Source organism: Ambystoma mexicanum, chromosome 3q (genome assembly GCF_040938575.1).
Source record: "Ambystoma mexicanum isolate Mex_15411 chromosome 3q, UKY_AmexF1_1, whole genome shotgun sequence".
Taxonomy (NCBI): Eukaryota; Metazoa; Chordata; class Amphibia; order Caudata; family Ambystomatidae; genus Ambystoma; species Ambystoma mexicanum.
Genome location: NC_090926.1, coordinates 560,175,661 through 560,191,614, shown reverse-complemented (window position 1 = coordinate 560,191,614; position 15,954 = coordinate 560,175,661). Strand labels below are relative to the sequence as shown.

General features: G+C 43.4%; 1 protein-coding gene across 3 annotated transcripts in view; it reads right to left on the bottom strand.

Annotated features, from left to right (window-relative positions):
- The window catches only part of KCNIP1 (potassium voltage-gated channel interacting protein 1), a 1,926,792-nt gene that overhangs the window by 44,421 nt on the left and 1,866,417 nt on the right, over positions 1 to 15,954 (bottom strand). For all 3 annotated transcript variants that reach the window (XM_069654327.1, XM_069654328.1, XM_069654326.1), the window contains one exon: positions 13,250 to 13,312. In XM_069654327.1, coding sequence (XP_069510428.1) covers positions 13,250 to 13,312 — 63 coding nt within the window. The remainder of the gene's footprint in view (positions 1 to 13,249; positions 13,313 to 15,954) is intronic.

Below are 15,954 nucleotides of genomic sequence, written 5' to 3'. Positions count from 1 at the left end.
TGTATTTGGGCTTAAGTTTCTTGAGGTGAGTTTGTGTGCCGACCAGAAGTAGCTCTGTTTTGTCATCGTTTAGACAAAGTTAATTTTGTGTCATCCAGAATTGTATCAGCTGGTAAATGTCGTTGAGGATAGAAGAGTCTGTATACGTCTCCGGTTTGCTGTATGAGAATTTGCGTGTCGTTCTCATAGTTTGTATAAGACACTCTACGTTCATCAAGGCGGTCGGATAGCAGCTTGGTGAATATGTTGTAGAACGTTGGGGATACGCAAGATCCTTGAGGTACCCCGCAAGGAATGGGGGCAGGGGCGGTGTTAGCTAAGCTTGAAAAAACTCTCATTGTACGCTCTGAAAGGAATGATTTTATCCAGGCGATAGCATTAAGTGAGAAGTGTGCAGCGTTGTCCAGGTGGTGACATAGCATTTTGTGATTTACTGAGTCAAATGCTGCAGAGAGGTCTAGGAGAAGTAGTATGGCAAATTTTCTGTTGACAATTATGCTGTCCATTTGGTTTTTTAGGTAAAGGAGTGTTGTTTCCGTCCTGTGTCTAGGTCGGAAGCCCGATTGGCGTAGGCCCAAGAGGTTGGTACTTTCCATGTGTTCCTTTATCTGTAGGTAGGCAGCGCGGTCAATGATTTTCAGGAGGAAAGAGACCGTCGTGATGGGATGATAATTAGGAGGGATGCTAGGGTAGAGGGATTGTTTTTTTAGAAGCGGGAGGACTCAAGCTTCTTTCAAAGTATTGGGGACTGTACATTGAGAGAAGGAGTTATTGATGAGTGAGGTGATTAATGGGGTGAGTTCTGTAACACAGTCTTTGATGACTGGGGCAGGGCATATATCACATTGACATCTTGAAGGTTTTAAACTGGAGATGATTTTGATTACATCAGTTGTGGATACTGGCCTGAATTCAAATATGGGGGGTAAAGGGTTTCTAGTGTTTGGCAGGTCAGTGTTTATGACTGGCAAAGTTACCATGTCTTTTCTGTTGGCTATTTTGTTTTGGGGCATTGTTATTTTGTCCAGGAGTGCACACTGTATGTTAGTACACCAAGCTTTGTCTTTCTGACAGGTGTCAGGTGGGCTGGTAGGAGACCCAAGTTTTCTCAGAATGGTGAATAGTTGCTTGCTGCCAGATTTGGCATTTGCAATGCGCTCGTTGTATGTTGTGTTTTTGGCTAGCAGTATAGCTTGTTTGTATTTTTTAGGAGAGATAATGAATAGATCCCTGTTGTTTTTTGATGGTGAGGCATTCCAGAGTGATTGGGCGGCACGTTTATTAGATCTAAGATTCTTAAGGTCAGGTGTCAACCAGGAATTTAGATGGGCTGTCTGTTTTGGTTTGCGGTGTTTGAGTGGAGCAATTTTGTCAATGGCCTGGAGGATAGTGGTGTTGTTAGAGGTCAACAATGGGAGATGGGTTGGCCTGTAAGTAGGTGCATTAAGTGATAGGGCCCAGTAGTGGGAGCAGGTTAGTGCGTTTGATGTTACGTGTGTTTCTAGCACTGGTAGCTGGGGTTAGGTGTTGCACAGTTTTGAGTTGAGTTTGTCTAGGGATAGTGAATGTGATGAGGTTATGGTCTGACCATGGGCAAGAAGAATTGTCTGTAATGCTGGTTGATACATTAAGGTTGGCAAGCCAGTCTAATGTGCAGCCTTTGTCATGGGTAGCTTTTCAATGCGTTGATTGAGTCCAAGAGCGGTCATTGTGTTTTGAATGGTCGTGGCATTGAGGTCTAGGCTGTCATAGAGGCCAAAGATGATGATTTGCGTGGATGGTTTTGTGTTTTTTGAGAGGAGTTATATCCTTGTCAAAGGTTTGTAGTTGGCCTGGTGGTAGGTATATTATTATTATTTTATTAATGTGATACAGTTTTAAACAAATGTTAAAAACTTTACACATATTTACATCAAATATCTAAAGTGCAAGAATACAATAAAATTCCAAATCTTAATAAAATCCTTAATACAATTTCTAGATAATTAATTTGTGTATGGATTCAGGTCAAGGTCTGAGAGAAGAGAGAGAAACATCCTGTTCAAATTCATAATTAAAATAAAACATTTCATACTTGCACAGCAAGAATGTCATTACTTATCGGGGAAGGACCCCCTTGAGTTTAAATTCATGAGAGCAACTGCCACTCGCCAAACCTGAAAGAGTGCTAAATGCAATTTAGGATTATAGGTGTTAACACACTGCTTCCAAAAATCTGCCTGACCCATATAGTCTATATTATGAACAAATTCGCCAAGATACTTAATGTACTCCTGCAGCAACTTGTCAGCACATGTCGAGCCGTTTCAGGTTCGGTAGGGAGATCACAGATCCTGCAATATCTTTCTGCTAAGCTTAGCCCCAGTTCAGGGCCCTGGGTAGACAGGATCGGTAGGTGATTGAGTCGCATTAATAGAATAAACCGCCTCAGGTGTTCTGATGGGCACTTATTTAGATAGAGTTGTGCCTTTCCATAGGTATATAGCACAAATAGAATGAAGCTATAGCTTTTCAGGCTATTAAGATGATTAAAATTATTCTGCTAATCTCACAGGTTGAGGCGATTGCGCATGCTGGTAATCAGAACTTCATTTTCCCGGCCCCATTCTGGTGACCAGCTGATTTCTTCAGTCAAAGACCGAATCTGGCTTTCAAATTTAGCCTGTCTACCAGCCGCACAATCTTCTTTAATCGTCAGAAATAGATTGTTTGTTGGTTTATTATTAAGTCTGATATGGAATTCCATCCTCTTCCTTAATACCATGGCTCTAAGGGAGAAGATTCCTAGCTCAAGTCTAATAATTGCCATGGGGATACACTGTGGAAGGCCGAGGATTTTTCTCCAGAACTTACCCTCTATCAGTTGTAGCCACCCTAGGTTCATATTTATCAGTGGGTCTAAACCATACGTCACCATAGGAGCCAAACATTGAATATATAACTGACGTGCTGCCCAAATTGAGAATCCACACTGTTCTCGTGTGAATTTATAGACTAAAGCTGTGAGTTGAGCAGCTTTTGTTTTGCGCTCCTGGATGCAAGTGAAATAGTTTCCTTTGCTATCAAATTCTACCCCCAAATATCTATACATATACGTGTATTCAATTTCGATCAATCCCATCATCATTCACGGTCTAGCCACTCTACCAGCAGTGTATAACAACAGCTTAGTTTTACTATTGTTAATGACTAGTTCATTGCTTTCTGCATAGCGCCATAGCTGTTTGGCTGATCTCAGGATACCACTAAAAGTGTGATCCATGATCACCAAGTCGTCTGCGTAAGCTAGAAGTGGGCAGTGGCAAGAACCTATCTTAGGGGGACAGTTATTAATCCCTAGGAGACATTTGGGTATATCTGAGATAAACAAGTTGTACAATGTTGGGGCAGTAACACATCCTTGCTTTACTCCTCGACTCTGGGGGATGGGTTTGGTCACCGAACCCAGGTTGTCCAACCTAACTTGAACAGTATTATTTGAATGTAATAGCTCCAAGTAATACAATAGAGGTTCAGGGCAGCCCAAATTCCTCAATTTGTTCCATAAAAGGGAGCGATTGACCGAGTCAAAAGCCGCCTTAAAATCTATATATAGTGCGTATAGAGGGGGATTTGAACAAGACAGAGCCTTATTTCTCAGAGTATTCATAATAAATATATTGTTGGAAGTAGAGTAACCTGCTCTAAAGCCGCTTTGGAATTGGTCTAATATCCCAGCTTTCTCTACCCATGTTAACAATTCTTTCAAAATAAGTGCTGCAAACAGTTTCCCAGAACAATCCAGCATAGCTAAGAGCTGGTAGTTCGTAGGATCGGACCTGCTACCTTTCTTGAAGACAGGTATGATGATGGCTGCCTGCCAAGATCTCGGTGTACTACCTTCATGCAGTACCTTATCAAACAATATTTTCAAAAAGTTTGCCCAAAAAAGGGTATTACTCCTCAGCACCATATTAGAAAGGCCATTTGGACCTGGGGCTCGTGAGGTATTTAATGCCTTAATTCTTATTTGTAGATCCTCCACAGAGACGGAGAATGGGGGGTAGGGGGTTTGCTAGCCGTGGGAATATAAGTCCCACAGCAGCTCCCCATGTTTCTCATTTCCAAAAAGGAGATCCATTTATCACACCCTATAGGATTAACCATACTGGATAGGGTTTTCCCTTTCGCCTTCCCCAGTATGGACCACATTTTACGAGTGTTCTTAAGTAGTCTTCAGCTTTCTAATTTTGATAGCAATCACCTTTTTGGGGTCAGGGCCATTTCTTATATAGCTCAAGTCTCCTCTAAGCTTGCGTTTCCTATCTCTGATCGCACGGTCGTATTTTAATTCGTTTGAAGACTTGCCCACCATCAGGCCCATTTTACGAGAACCGTGTAACTCAGAGAATTTACTTATCCAGTTTTCTATTTGTTCCAGTGACTTTTGCATAAACATATTTAATTGTTCGATACCCCACTCATCGGACGCCCTTGTGGCCTTTAGAATATTATTCGCTGACCAGGTAATACGATTTAGGGAGTGATTGATTACGAGGTCTCCCAAATTTGCAAATGCAGCATTAGGGTGGCTGTGTCCCAATGATAATATCAGCGGGTCGTGATCACTCCATTTGTATTCGTTCACCTTCATATCTTTAACAATTAGCGCAATCTCTACACTAGTATAGATATAGTCTAAGGTGCTCTCACTACTCCCATTCTTCCAGGTGAATTTACCGGGGCTATCGTTTCTAGTTCGACCATTAATTATTTCAAGGTCCCAGCATTCAAAGAAGCCCCTCCAGCACATCCCCTCTTTATCCGTAAAAGCCTGATTCCATATACTGTTGCTTGTTAGTAGCTGATTATTGCTTGTACCACCGCCACTGTTGATTCTACAGTTTAGATCCCTGGCCAGAATTACAAAATCTCTGCCGTTGGTTAATTTCCAATCGCTTAAGAGATTGTGCAGGGCATCTTGTATACTTTCTCTATGCTTTGCGCCCGGGGGATTATATATATTTATTAATAATATTTCTTCCCATCTTGCTTTAATTCTAAGGGTCAAAGCAGCGGCACACAGATAGTTACTATCCACTGGAATCATTCTACTTTCCAATTTATTGGATATCCCTATAGCTAAGCCCCCATAAGGTCATCCACGTATGCCTTTCTTCGCAAGGGTATGGTAAATAATATACCTGTCCATGGCTGTCTGCTGCAGCAGCCAAGTTTCTTGCAATAAAAAAATGACTATTTACTTATCATTGATAGGGAGCCCTTGTTGGTAAGAAAATGCTGATGACCATGAGTATTCCAACTTAGCAGGGTTGATCTTATGTTTGTTGTAAAACTAGAGGCAGCAAATCTGCCAGCCATTTCAATTTATTTTGGATATCTGACATCTGTACATTCTTTCCCGTTTTTTGAGTGGGTATACCACTCTTGTTTGGGGCTGCCATTGGCTCAGCTCTTGGGAGTAAGGGATCTTCCTTCTCTTTACAGGCATCTACTTCCACCCCCACTTGTAAAAGACATTGTTTATGAGATCAAATCAATTGAGCAGATGCCAGGACACAACAATGGAGGGCTGTAACATTGGGATTGCGTACAGTAAGTGGTTCCACAAAAGAGAAGTCCTCCGAGCGGATTACCCGCAATTGTGGAATCAAATGCAATTTATTCAAGACCTCCGTTCTTGTCAGCCACTTATCCTTCTTCTTTTGATTTAAGTTTTTAATGATACATATTTTACTTGTATTAGGGATGCCGATTTCTGTTGTATCCAATGGGTTAGGAGGTCCCTTGTTGTCCACGTTATGTTGCCCATCTTGGTTCGAGCATATAGTGTCTTCTTCAGCTAAGCTAGTAGAAAGGCCAGAGTTCGGGTCCTCTATAATCGTGCTGGTGATTTCCTCTGATATATCCGGGATGATCCAGCTTGTTAGGGACCCCATTCCTTTCTTAGCATTTTTCTTGGTTTTTCGCTTCTTGCGTTTTGATTTTTTAGCACGTGTTACTGTAACGTTGGTGGCAGGTAAAGGGGAGGCTATTTCAGCCACCAAGTTTTTTGAGGCTAGGTGTCTTTGTTGTCGTCGCTTTTTTTGTCAGAGGTATTTCCAAGACTTTCTCTATAGATTTATCTAAATTGTCGGGAGCCATCTGTGGATCCAATCCCTCAGCTCCATTAGGGGGATGTTGATTGGGTAGATATTGCCCCATGGGTATAATAGGATTGGGTAGCCCCAGCTGTATTATCGAGTTTGCGTGGATCCTCCCGCATAGTTTTAGCAGTATTTTCATGGCGAATTGGAGAGATGCCACTGAGGCTTGCAGTTCTATGATGGCTAGGTTGTCACAGTCCTCGGAGTTTCCGCTGTCTCCTCTGTCCATGCGTTCCGGATCTTCAGAGCTTATATAAAGATTTGGGGAAGTTGATAGCCGTTCCTCTGATAAAACCACTGGAGAAATAGAGGAGGGGCGCATGGGAAGGGTACCCGATAAATTTGATGTTGAGTTGCCTGGTTGTCTTGGGCTAGTAAAGCCCCCAGGCTTTTGCTGCTCCCCCTGAGCTGCGTTTAAAATCTGTGCCTCAATCACAAGTGGACAATCGTTTGATACAGTGGGGGGTTTGTTTAATGGGGCCATTGATTTTTGAATTGATAGGCATAGATCTAGAAGAGAGTTATTGTCAATATCATTGAAATTAGTAATATCCAAGGAAATACTGTTATTATGTTGGAATGGTGTTTGAGAGTTACTGGCTTCCGTTCTTGGTTTATCCCCAGTAATGGTTGCCTTGGTGTGGATTTTCCCAAACATAGCTGGAATAGTCCCTTTAATCGATCTACCCGCCTCCTCTCTAGGATTGATATTCTTATTTTCTTTCTGCAGTAGAATGTCCCTAGGCCCTTCTTGGCCTTTACGTAGGTTATATCGAGTTTTATTCTGCCTTGTTTTGGCCATGAAGTTTGGTGGATTTTAACCTCCCTTCTTCTTAAGTGGGGGTAGTGATGGTGAAATAGGTACAGCCGTATAGGTGCTGTCTCACTTAGATTATATCAGATTCCACAGTGTGTAAGCACAAGAGTACACAGGTACACTGTGTTTATAGGTATATACTATAAATGGCTCATCTCCTCAAGTTCCAAGTTGGCAGTAGCGCCACAGGACCAAACAGTCACGAAACAGTCAGCGCCCTTCACTCCTGTCGGGCTTAACGGTGGTAGCCTGTGTCTTTTGGCTGTTCCCGAAGTCACGTGATAGATCACGTGTCGTGCGTGGCTCCGCCTCCTCCAGGAAGCGTGTGGCACGGCTGATAGCGGCAAGAGTCGAGGAGCGACTCGCAGTGCCGGTCTGTGATCAAGGCTCCAGTTGATGCAAATTTCGCAGTTCCAGGTAAAGGCACCTGGTAGGTATATGATGTGCATGGTGGTCGTGTGGTTGCAGTGTTGGGGTAAGATAGTTTGATTGAGAGAAGTTCCCCAGAGGGGAATGTTTGGTCTGGTAATTCTCTGATGGTGAGGTCAGATTTAGCGATCAAGGCAACTCCACCACCTTCGGTAGTGTATCTATCTTTTCTGTAGATTGTGTATCCTTCCGGTATGGGTAGCGACAGTGCAGGGCCTGCTGCGGGGTATAATTGGAACCAAAGAAGTCATTGAATTTTGTTATTTAACTTTGGGTAGGCAACCCAAGATACCAAATACAGAGTGGTCCAGCGCCATGTGGGTGCTCATTCGAATGTCTCTTTTAGGTATCCAACTGATGCTGAGTGTTAGAAAAAGGAATATTGAGATCGAAGTGGTCATGGAACGGGTCAAGCTAAACCCAGTGCACATTCAAAAGTCTTTGATAGATTAAAGTACAACACAATTGGTCCAAGCCCGGCTGAGGGAGAGTAATTGGGATCTGAGCCAGGCTGAGGGGGATCTGGGGTGAACAGTGAGTCACCCGAGAAAGAATGATCTCAACATAGTTTGAAAGGGAGAGTTTTGTTTTGACAAGGATCTGAGCCCGGCAGAGGGGGGTCCAGGGTGAACACCCAAATAGAGTACTGGAAAAGGAAAATCATATTTTTGTGTTGTTTTGTATTACAAGGCCCTTTGAGTCAAGAGACTTGCAAGAAGTAAAGAGGCTTGGACACAGAAGGTCACCACTGTGAACAGGGAACAGTATCCTCGTGCTTCAGAAACAAGAATGTGTGCATTGCTCGAGTGAAACACCTTGTCCCGTGCTGAAAACGTGGAGAAGGGAGTTTAACAGCCCGATCATCCTCATATCATTTTGTGAACAGTTCTTTCTTTTTCATGAACATCACCCACCTTATTTTGTAAATTAGTGATTAGTGATAAGGATTGGCCATCTTTTTTTTATTTTAGAATAGGGCTTTTTTGATTTGACAAGACTCCACTAGGACAGCCTTATTATTATTTGATGGTCGTAGCTTGATCCCATCTGTATATTTAGGTTTAGATAGGTGTTTATCTCACCCTTGTGAAAGTTCAATAAACACCCTTGTACTGTGGTAACTTGTGTGTCTGTCTTACTGTTGATAACATGCCTTCCTTACACATGGCAGGGGCATGTGGCATGAATCAAACAAATGGCTGTGTACACTTAAGGAACCATCATAATATAGAAATATCTTTTGCAAACAAAAGGCCACAAACCTCCCTGTGCACTGAGAACCCACACTCATGCCTAGTCATCATGTTGTTATCCACCACAAGACTCTGGCAGAGTAGTGGGAGGCCTACCGTGGGTTTGCAGGTAGCACAGGGGTCAGAAAAATCCCATTAGCAGTGCCAGAGCTGTCAAACACGTATGTGCAAGACTCCTGCAGAAGTTGGCTATCTCTCAGCTTACCCTCTTCACTGAATCTGGTTGTCTCCATAACCATCAGTCTGGCTTTAGAGCATCCAGAGGCACGGAAAATGCTCTTCTGAACACCTGTGAAGACCTGCTCTCAAATCTTGACTCTAACTCTCCCTCTGTCCTCATTCTTCTTGACCTCTCTTCTGCCTTCAATATGGTAAGCCACACCAGCCCGATCTCCCGTCTCCATGATACCCTGGGCAACACATATCAGGTGCTGGCTTGGTCGCCTCCTTTCTCTCTGACCGTCCTTCCCAGGTGGAACTTGGGTCTTTTCTCTCCGCTATCACTCTCTCTACTTGTGGTGTCTCTCAGGCTTCTAACCTATCCCCCCGGTTCTTCAATGTTTACATGGCACATACGGCCCGCATTATCTCCACCTTCACCTCCAACTTTCAGTGTTAAGCGGATGACACACAGCTCCCTTTCAGGCTCTCTTCGGCCACCTCCTCCTCCTCGCTCATTCCTAACTGGTCTGTCCGCAATTCAGTATTGGTGTGCTGCGAACGATCTCTGTCTTAATGACAACAAGACAGAGATCGTCCTCACTGTTACTCCTGCTCCCGCCTTCCCACTCTCAGTCTGGACAACCTCCCTTCGCCATGCACCCTCACCCACTAGTGAAGCAAAAATTCTGGGGGTCATTTTCGACTCCACTCTCTCCTTCTCCTCTCACATCTCGGACATCTCTAAAAAGTCACACTACCAGCTGCACCTCCTCAGAGGTATACTTTGTTTTCTCACTTTCCCCCAGAGGCTTACTGTCTCCAGAGCCCTGGTCCTCTCTAGACTGGACTACTGCAACAGTCTCTTTCTCAAGCTGCCTACTTCTGCCCTCTGACCTCTAAAACTAATCCAGAACAGAACTGCAAGACTTATCCTTGGCCTCAAGCCCAGGGACCGCATCTCTCAGGCGCTGAAATTCCTCCACTGGCTCTCGTGGCTGCAGGAACGAAGATTAAGACCCTCTGCATAGTCCACAAGGCCTTCTGGGGCTGGGACCCTCCCTATCTACAACTCTCTCTCCCTAAATGCTCTCCTCTCCTTCTAGAGCCTTCCACTCGTCCTCTTCCAACTCTCTGTGGGTGAGCCGTTTTTGGTAGATCTTTATCCCCAACAGGTACTTACCTCTGGAAAAACCTCCCTGCCCTTCTCATCTTGAGCCTGATCTCCTTAAGTTCCAGAAACTCCTTAAGACTTTCCTCTTCTCTTCCTCTTTCTCTCTCCCTCTCCCTTGCTAGCCTCCTCTCATTCCCTCCTCATTCTCTTCCCTAAATCAGCTCCGTTTATGCTGACTGGTCGCATGGTGCAATTACAGAGCCTCACAGGTCCCAGGCTCCCCCGCCAGTCTTTGCACTTGCCCCCGAGACTGTACTTCTGCTCACCACTGCTGTACTTCTTGAATTTGTTCGCTGAGAAGGGTAACCTCTCTGCACTTAACGCAGGGCACTGCTTGTCTGTGGGAATTTGTCCCCCTCCTTTCTCCACATTACCTAGAATGCATTAGGCGTAGTTTGCCTTGTCTAGTACAGTAGTTGTTTCTGTATGTCTCCTCCTCCACCTCCTCTCTCTATCACCCCACTTTTTGCCATGCACTTGCATCTGAAACGTCGCTGGCCTAGTATGGTAGTCTATGGATTCCCTGTTTGCCTTCCTTCCCGTCTTGCACTTCACTAGTAATAATGCTGTCAGGCCTAGCATGCTAGTCATTTTTTGTTAGATCATTCGGAATCTTCAAGGCCTAAGAATGACTCTGTATTCCTCTGTTCCCTTCCCGCGTTGAAGTGCTTTGAAGCACTTCGCTTATGTATATAGGCTTTACAAATAAACAATTACAATTTACAATCTGTCAAGTTCATTCCATTAGTGAGTAAAGCGAGCTGAGAATGTGGACTGCATAGATTAACTCTGTTGGCTCCTTCCTGCACTTGCATGAACTAAACATGGAAATGGGTTGACATAAAGGCTTGGTCTGCTGGCTTGTTTACTGAAAAGGCATTGCCAATAGAGCATTGAGGAAGTTGTGGTCGAGCAGAAAGAAACCAATCACGTTTGTAAATTAAAAAACAATTGTCAGCAGTAATATGATGCACTGTACTGTACACACACACAGCAGAAAACCTTTCCAAAACAATGTGCTATTGGAACATGTGTCCATTTATATGTATTTTATTTTGTATTGTTCATTTATAACACGATTAATACCAGAAAGTAGATTCTATGTGCGGGCTCGGGATTCAAACCTGTGTTGCGCTGCGTTGTCTTGCTTCGAAGACAAACACGTGGCCCCTGATCCAAACCCAAAAGCATCATACAATCACTCAACACGCAAGACGTAATTGGCAGGGCAAGATCGGGCCTGTTTCAAAACAAGCAGTGGAATCGTGGGAATCCATGACTGTTTTGGAAGTTAGGAGCCACTGTAGTTGATCAGCAATATTTGCAAAAATATGGGAAAGCCCTTGTCAGGATTTTATACAAGTGGATCTAGTTAGCTTGAGTCAACGGAGCCGTTTTGATTTTGTCTCGAACATGTTGCCCTTTTTTAACTAAGATATCAGCACAACAGCCTCCGCTGGCAAGATATCAGAGTGTATTAGACGCAGGTGATCATCAGTACCTTATTTAAGAAGAGGGACACTGCGCACCCCTACCTCCTCATGCCCAATCTTACTGTTGGTTAGAACTTTCAAGGTTTATGGTCAGTCGGCCCTTAAGGTGCACCTACAGGAGGTGCAGTTAGTAATAGTCATTCCAAATAGGTTTTCACATAGGGTTGTTAAGGTGGAGCAAAACATGTCTGGGATGTTTGTTGTCATGTTTAGAAGGGATGTGACCTATTAGTTTGGGCTGGTCTGTTCCTTTGGGGGTGGGGCCAAGTCTGATTTGCATATGGTCTTTCCAGTTTCTGTAATGGCTTGGCAACGAAGTAGCATGGTCTGGAGGGCTGCCCAGAGCAATTGCCAGAGGTTTTAGATTAATTCTAAACCTTCCAGCCATCAACTCTTTGTTTTGCTTTGTCACCCCGAGTCGGACGGGTAAGCCCAGACGTGGGACCCATGCCTGCAGCGCCTAAGGACCCAAGCTACCCCTCATAGATAACACCCCACGAGGCCAAAACATGTTTGGAGATGCTTGTTGTCCATGCAGAAAGGATAAGACCTAGCAGTTCAGGCTGGACTACCCCTTTAGGGGTGGGACCAAGACTGATTTGCAAATGGTCTTTCCTCTTCATGCAATAGCTTGGCAGGCGAAGAACAATGGTCTAGACGGTTCCCCAGAACAATTGTCAGATGTTTAAGATTAATTGTAATCCTTCAAGCCATCACCTCTTTGTTTTGCTTTGTCTCCCAGAGTGAGACAGGTATACCCAGATGTGGGTCCCGTACTTGCTGGGCCTTGAGATTCAAGCAAGATACTCCTCACTCATGATGCACAATAAGGCCAAAACATTTCTGGGGATGCTTGTGGTACATGCAGAAGGGATGTGACCTAGCAGTTTGGGCTGGACGACCCCTTTGGGTGTGGGCGAAGACCGATTTGCATATGGTCATGGCAGGTGAAGAACAATGGTCAGGAGGGTTGCCCAGAGCAATTGCTAGAGGTTTAAGATTACTTCGAAACCTTCCAGCCAGTACCTCTTTGTTATGCATTGCTTTTTACTCCATGTAATTATAGACAAGTTTGTGAAAGTAAAGTGGTGCTCTTTGCACATGAGTTTTGTAGGCTTGAGACAACCATTGCCTATGCTCGTAAGGTAATGTCTCATCTAGATGTTCTCTGCTCCCCTTTTGGAGGCCATTAAGGACTTTAAGCCAACAGCAAGGCATTGGTGCGAGATGGAGGAGCGGGTGAACTGACTAGTCGGTTTTGTGTCAAAAGTGGGTTGTGGCAGGGATTTAATTTAGGAAGGATAAGGTACACTAAGAAAGATTAGAGGCTTTAGAGGTAGCCCTGAAATGCAAAGCTGTCAGTGTGGGAAATAAACTAGGGGCTAGATTCAAAGCCCAAACATGTATTTATTTCTTTATTTTGCAATTTGTATAGCGCACCAAGACCAGAGGCATCTAGGTGCTGTGATCCGAAGAATGTAGAAGCATCTTCATGTTAGAAAGTGTACAGCCAATAAATAGCCTGATGTGTTTTATTTTTATAAATATCTCAGTTGTTTGTTCTTATGTTGTGAACTATATATTGAAGTGACATCTCTAAATGTGAGTCATTGAAGCGCATAGACTGAACTGCCCAAGAGAGACTGCTATCTCAAAAATGACGGAAAGCAATAAAGACTCACCATTGGATAATATTGTTCTACAAAAATAATACATTATCTACATATTTATAAATATATATCACATAATGATATTACAGATGATAAAGAAATGCATACCTCATGACATGATTCAATAAACTCATCTATAGTTACAACACCATCCCTGTTCTTGTCCATTTTCTGTGATACAAAATAAAAAGAAAAGGCATGTTAAACGTGTTCAGATCATTTAAACAGACATAGATCTTCTCAAATCACATGTATTCCATTAGAAGAGTGATGCTTGCAGAACTGAATAACATGCCTCTGGAAACATGATCACTGTTCACATACACATGAGTATCTCTGAATTCATGAAGGTAACATTTTGAAAGGGTGAATTGTCTAAGATCGTCAAATAAAGGCATGCAACAAAGAAATGAATGCACATAACAGGCAAAGGCGTAACAGGCATGCTATTGGGAGCGATTGGATCAACATTAAAATGGTTCCATTGGAAAATACAGAATGGGAGTGGCCAATGAAAGACAAGGTAAATCAAGCTAACACACACACAACGTCACGCCAATGGAGTGTTTTCTGATTCACAAAGGTGGATGCGTTACTGTTCCAGCTCCCAAGAGGTCCAAAGAGGCTCCTGAGCTTGGCAAATCCTCCAGTAAGCCAGACATCACAACTACTCAAGAACCAAATCAGGGACCACACCCAAAGGTAAGCCCAGGATATCATGTAATTTCATATTCCAAAAATAAAGAGTGGTTCGTGAGGTGGAGGGTTATTTTATGTGGGGGACCCTGCATTTAATTTGCTCCTTTGAGTGATTTTAATTATGAACTCTGCATGTATATGATGAACATGTGTGCATGAACTACCAGTTCCTTCCTCTAAACCAGAAATGGACTGACAGGGTGCCCTGATAAAAATACCTGCAGCACATCAATTCAGTTCACACACATGGAGCACCAGATGCTGGATGACAGAAATAAAATGTGAGGGATTGTGCTCAGTAGTGAGGGTGATGTACCTAGAATTACCTCGAGAACACTACCTAGAGATACCTGTGTACACGGGGACAGTGAAATATACCCCAAAATACCTGTGTACATTAACATCAGGGGCGAGTCATGTTTAATATCTTCAGCCATCATTCCTGGGCTCCCTGAGGAAGTCATTGTGGGTTGGGATTTCCCTACATTTTCCACTCTTTTGCAGGACACTCCTATAGACAGTGTTCACCCCAGGACTGCTGCCACTCTAATTACTTTTCCCAAAACTCTCCAATATGGGACTGGGAAAAGACAAAATCACACAAACCTCCCACAAGATATATAGTATGTATATGTGAGCACACTTGAAGGTGGCAACCCATCTGATATTCTATATTCAATAACATGGTCGACATGCATGTGCTTAAAGCAGTCACTTCAATGTAGTGCTAGGGTTTTTGCCATTACTCTGGAACTTGTAAGAGGAGGCAGTCACAGGCTCTGCTATTCCTGAAGTGTGTGTGTAGATAGGCCTGCAGTTATAACTATGGCTCTGCAGAATGACAATTTGCTTCTGGCAGAGAGATACAAACTAGCAAACTAGTCTGGTACACCATCTTAGGATATGGTCTGGTGGTCTCAAGGTATTTTCTTCACTTCAGCAAAAAGACCTTGTCAATCCTTTGTTTGCATGTTTATCTGTTTCACTGAACCTCTCAGGGTCAAAGGATTAATTCATATAGGGAATACACCTCCACGGGGGATATAAAGACCTACCGGTTAAATTAAAATTATAGTCTCACACAAAACAGGAACAGGTAAATGGTCATTATCAATTGAATTTATAGAACAACTATTATTGTGTTCGCTGTAGCTCACCCTGACCCGAAGAACACCCTAGCCCTCTGGAGTGCTCTGACCCTAAATTGCGATGGTGCACCACCTATCTAAAAGGGATAGTTAGGGAGAGTCTTGCCCTAGTGCTACAATGAAGGAGTAAATCAGAGTAAAACTGCTAGGTCGGGGACCACGTCCCGGAAAAATGCAGAGCGGTTAGTTTTGTTGGAGAAAGTCTTACAAATGTCACATTTGTAAATGCCATGAGGGTAAAGGCAGTATATGCACTGCTCATGAGGATCCTCCATGTAGACAAGCTTCTTTTTGCATCTAATGCAGTCCCTGAATAGGGAGGGTTTCTTGACAGTTGGTTCTTCTGACATGGTGTGAAGAGAAGTTTCACTCGACGAATTCCGAATGAAAGAACGTGTTTTCTAAGCCCAGAAACACTGAGTAGGAAGAGCTTGATCAGGAGATCAAGGTACACATATATTTTGAGAAACATATTAACAGCTAACAATGAGAAAAAAATGAAAAGCTCAGAGAGCTGGAGGATTCCCTGTAGTCTGTTAGACTGCGGTGAAAAATCTGAAGATGGCTGCCTGGGGCAGAGCTCAAACCCTGCCACTTCATTGGTTAGGGCCTTAACGGACCAAAGTGAGGTGGAGTGACTACACAATTGAATGTCTCATAGGCCATGATGGGCAATCTACACTCACTTTCTATGGAAATAATTGTGTTTTTAATAATTATTTAAACCACTGAGGATTCTGTGTCTGACAACGGTGAATATTCAAGCATCTGAATCTATGTAAGATCCAATGCTGGAGAAACAGTTATTACTCAATGATAAAAGGGACTGTCCAGTCAAAGTTGCATCAAAAATATCTACTTAATTTATATCCCAACGGACAGTTCTAGCAGCACTACAAAATACAACCCACCCTGTAAAGGAATGCAGAGGACAGACAGTATCAAAGAAGTAAAAGGGATGCACTC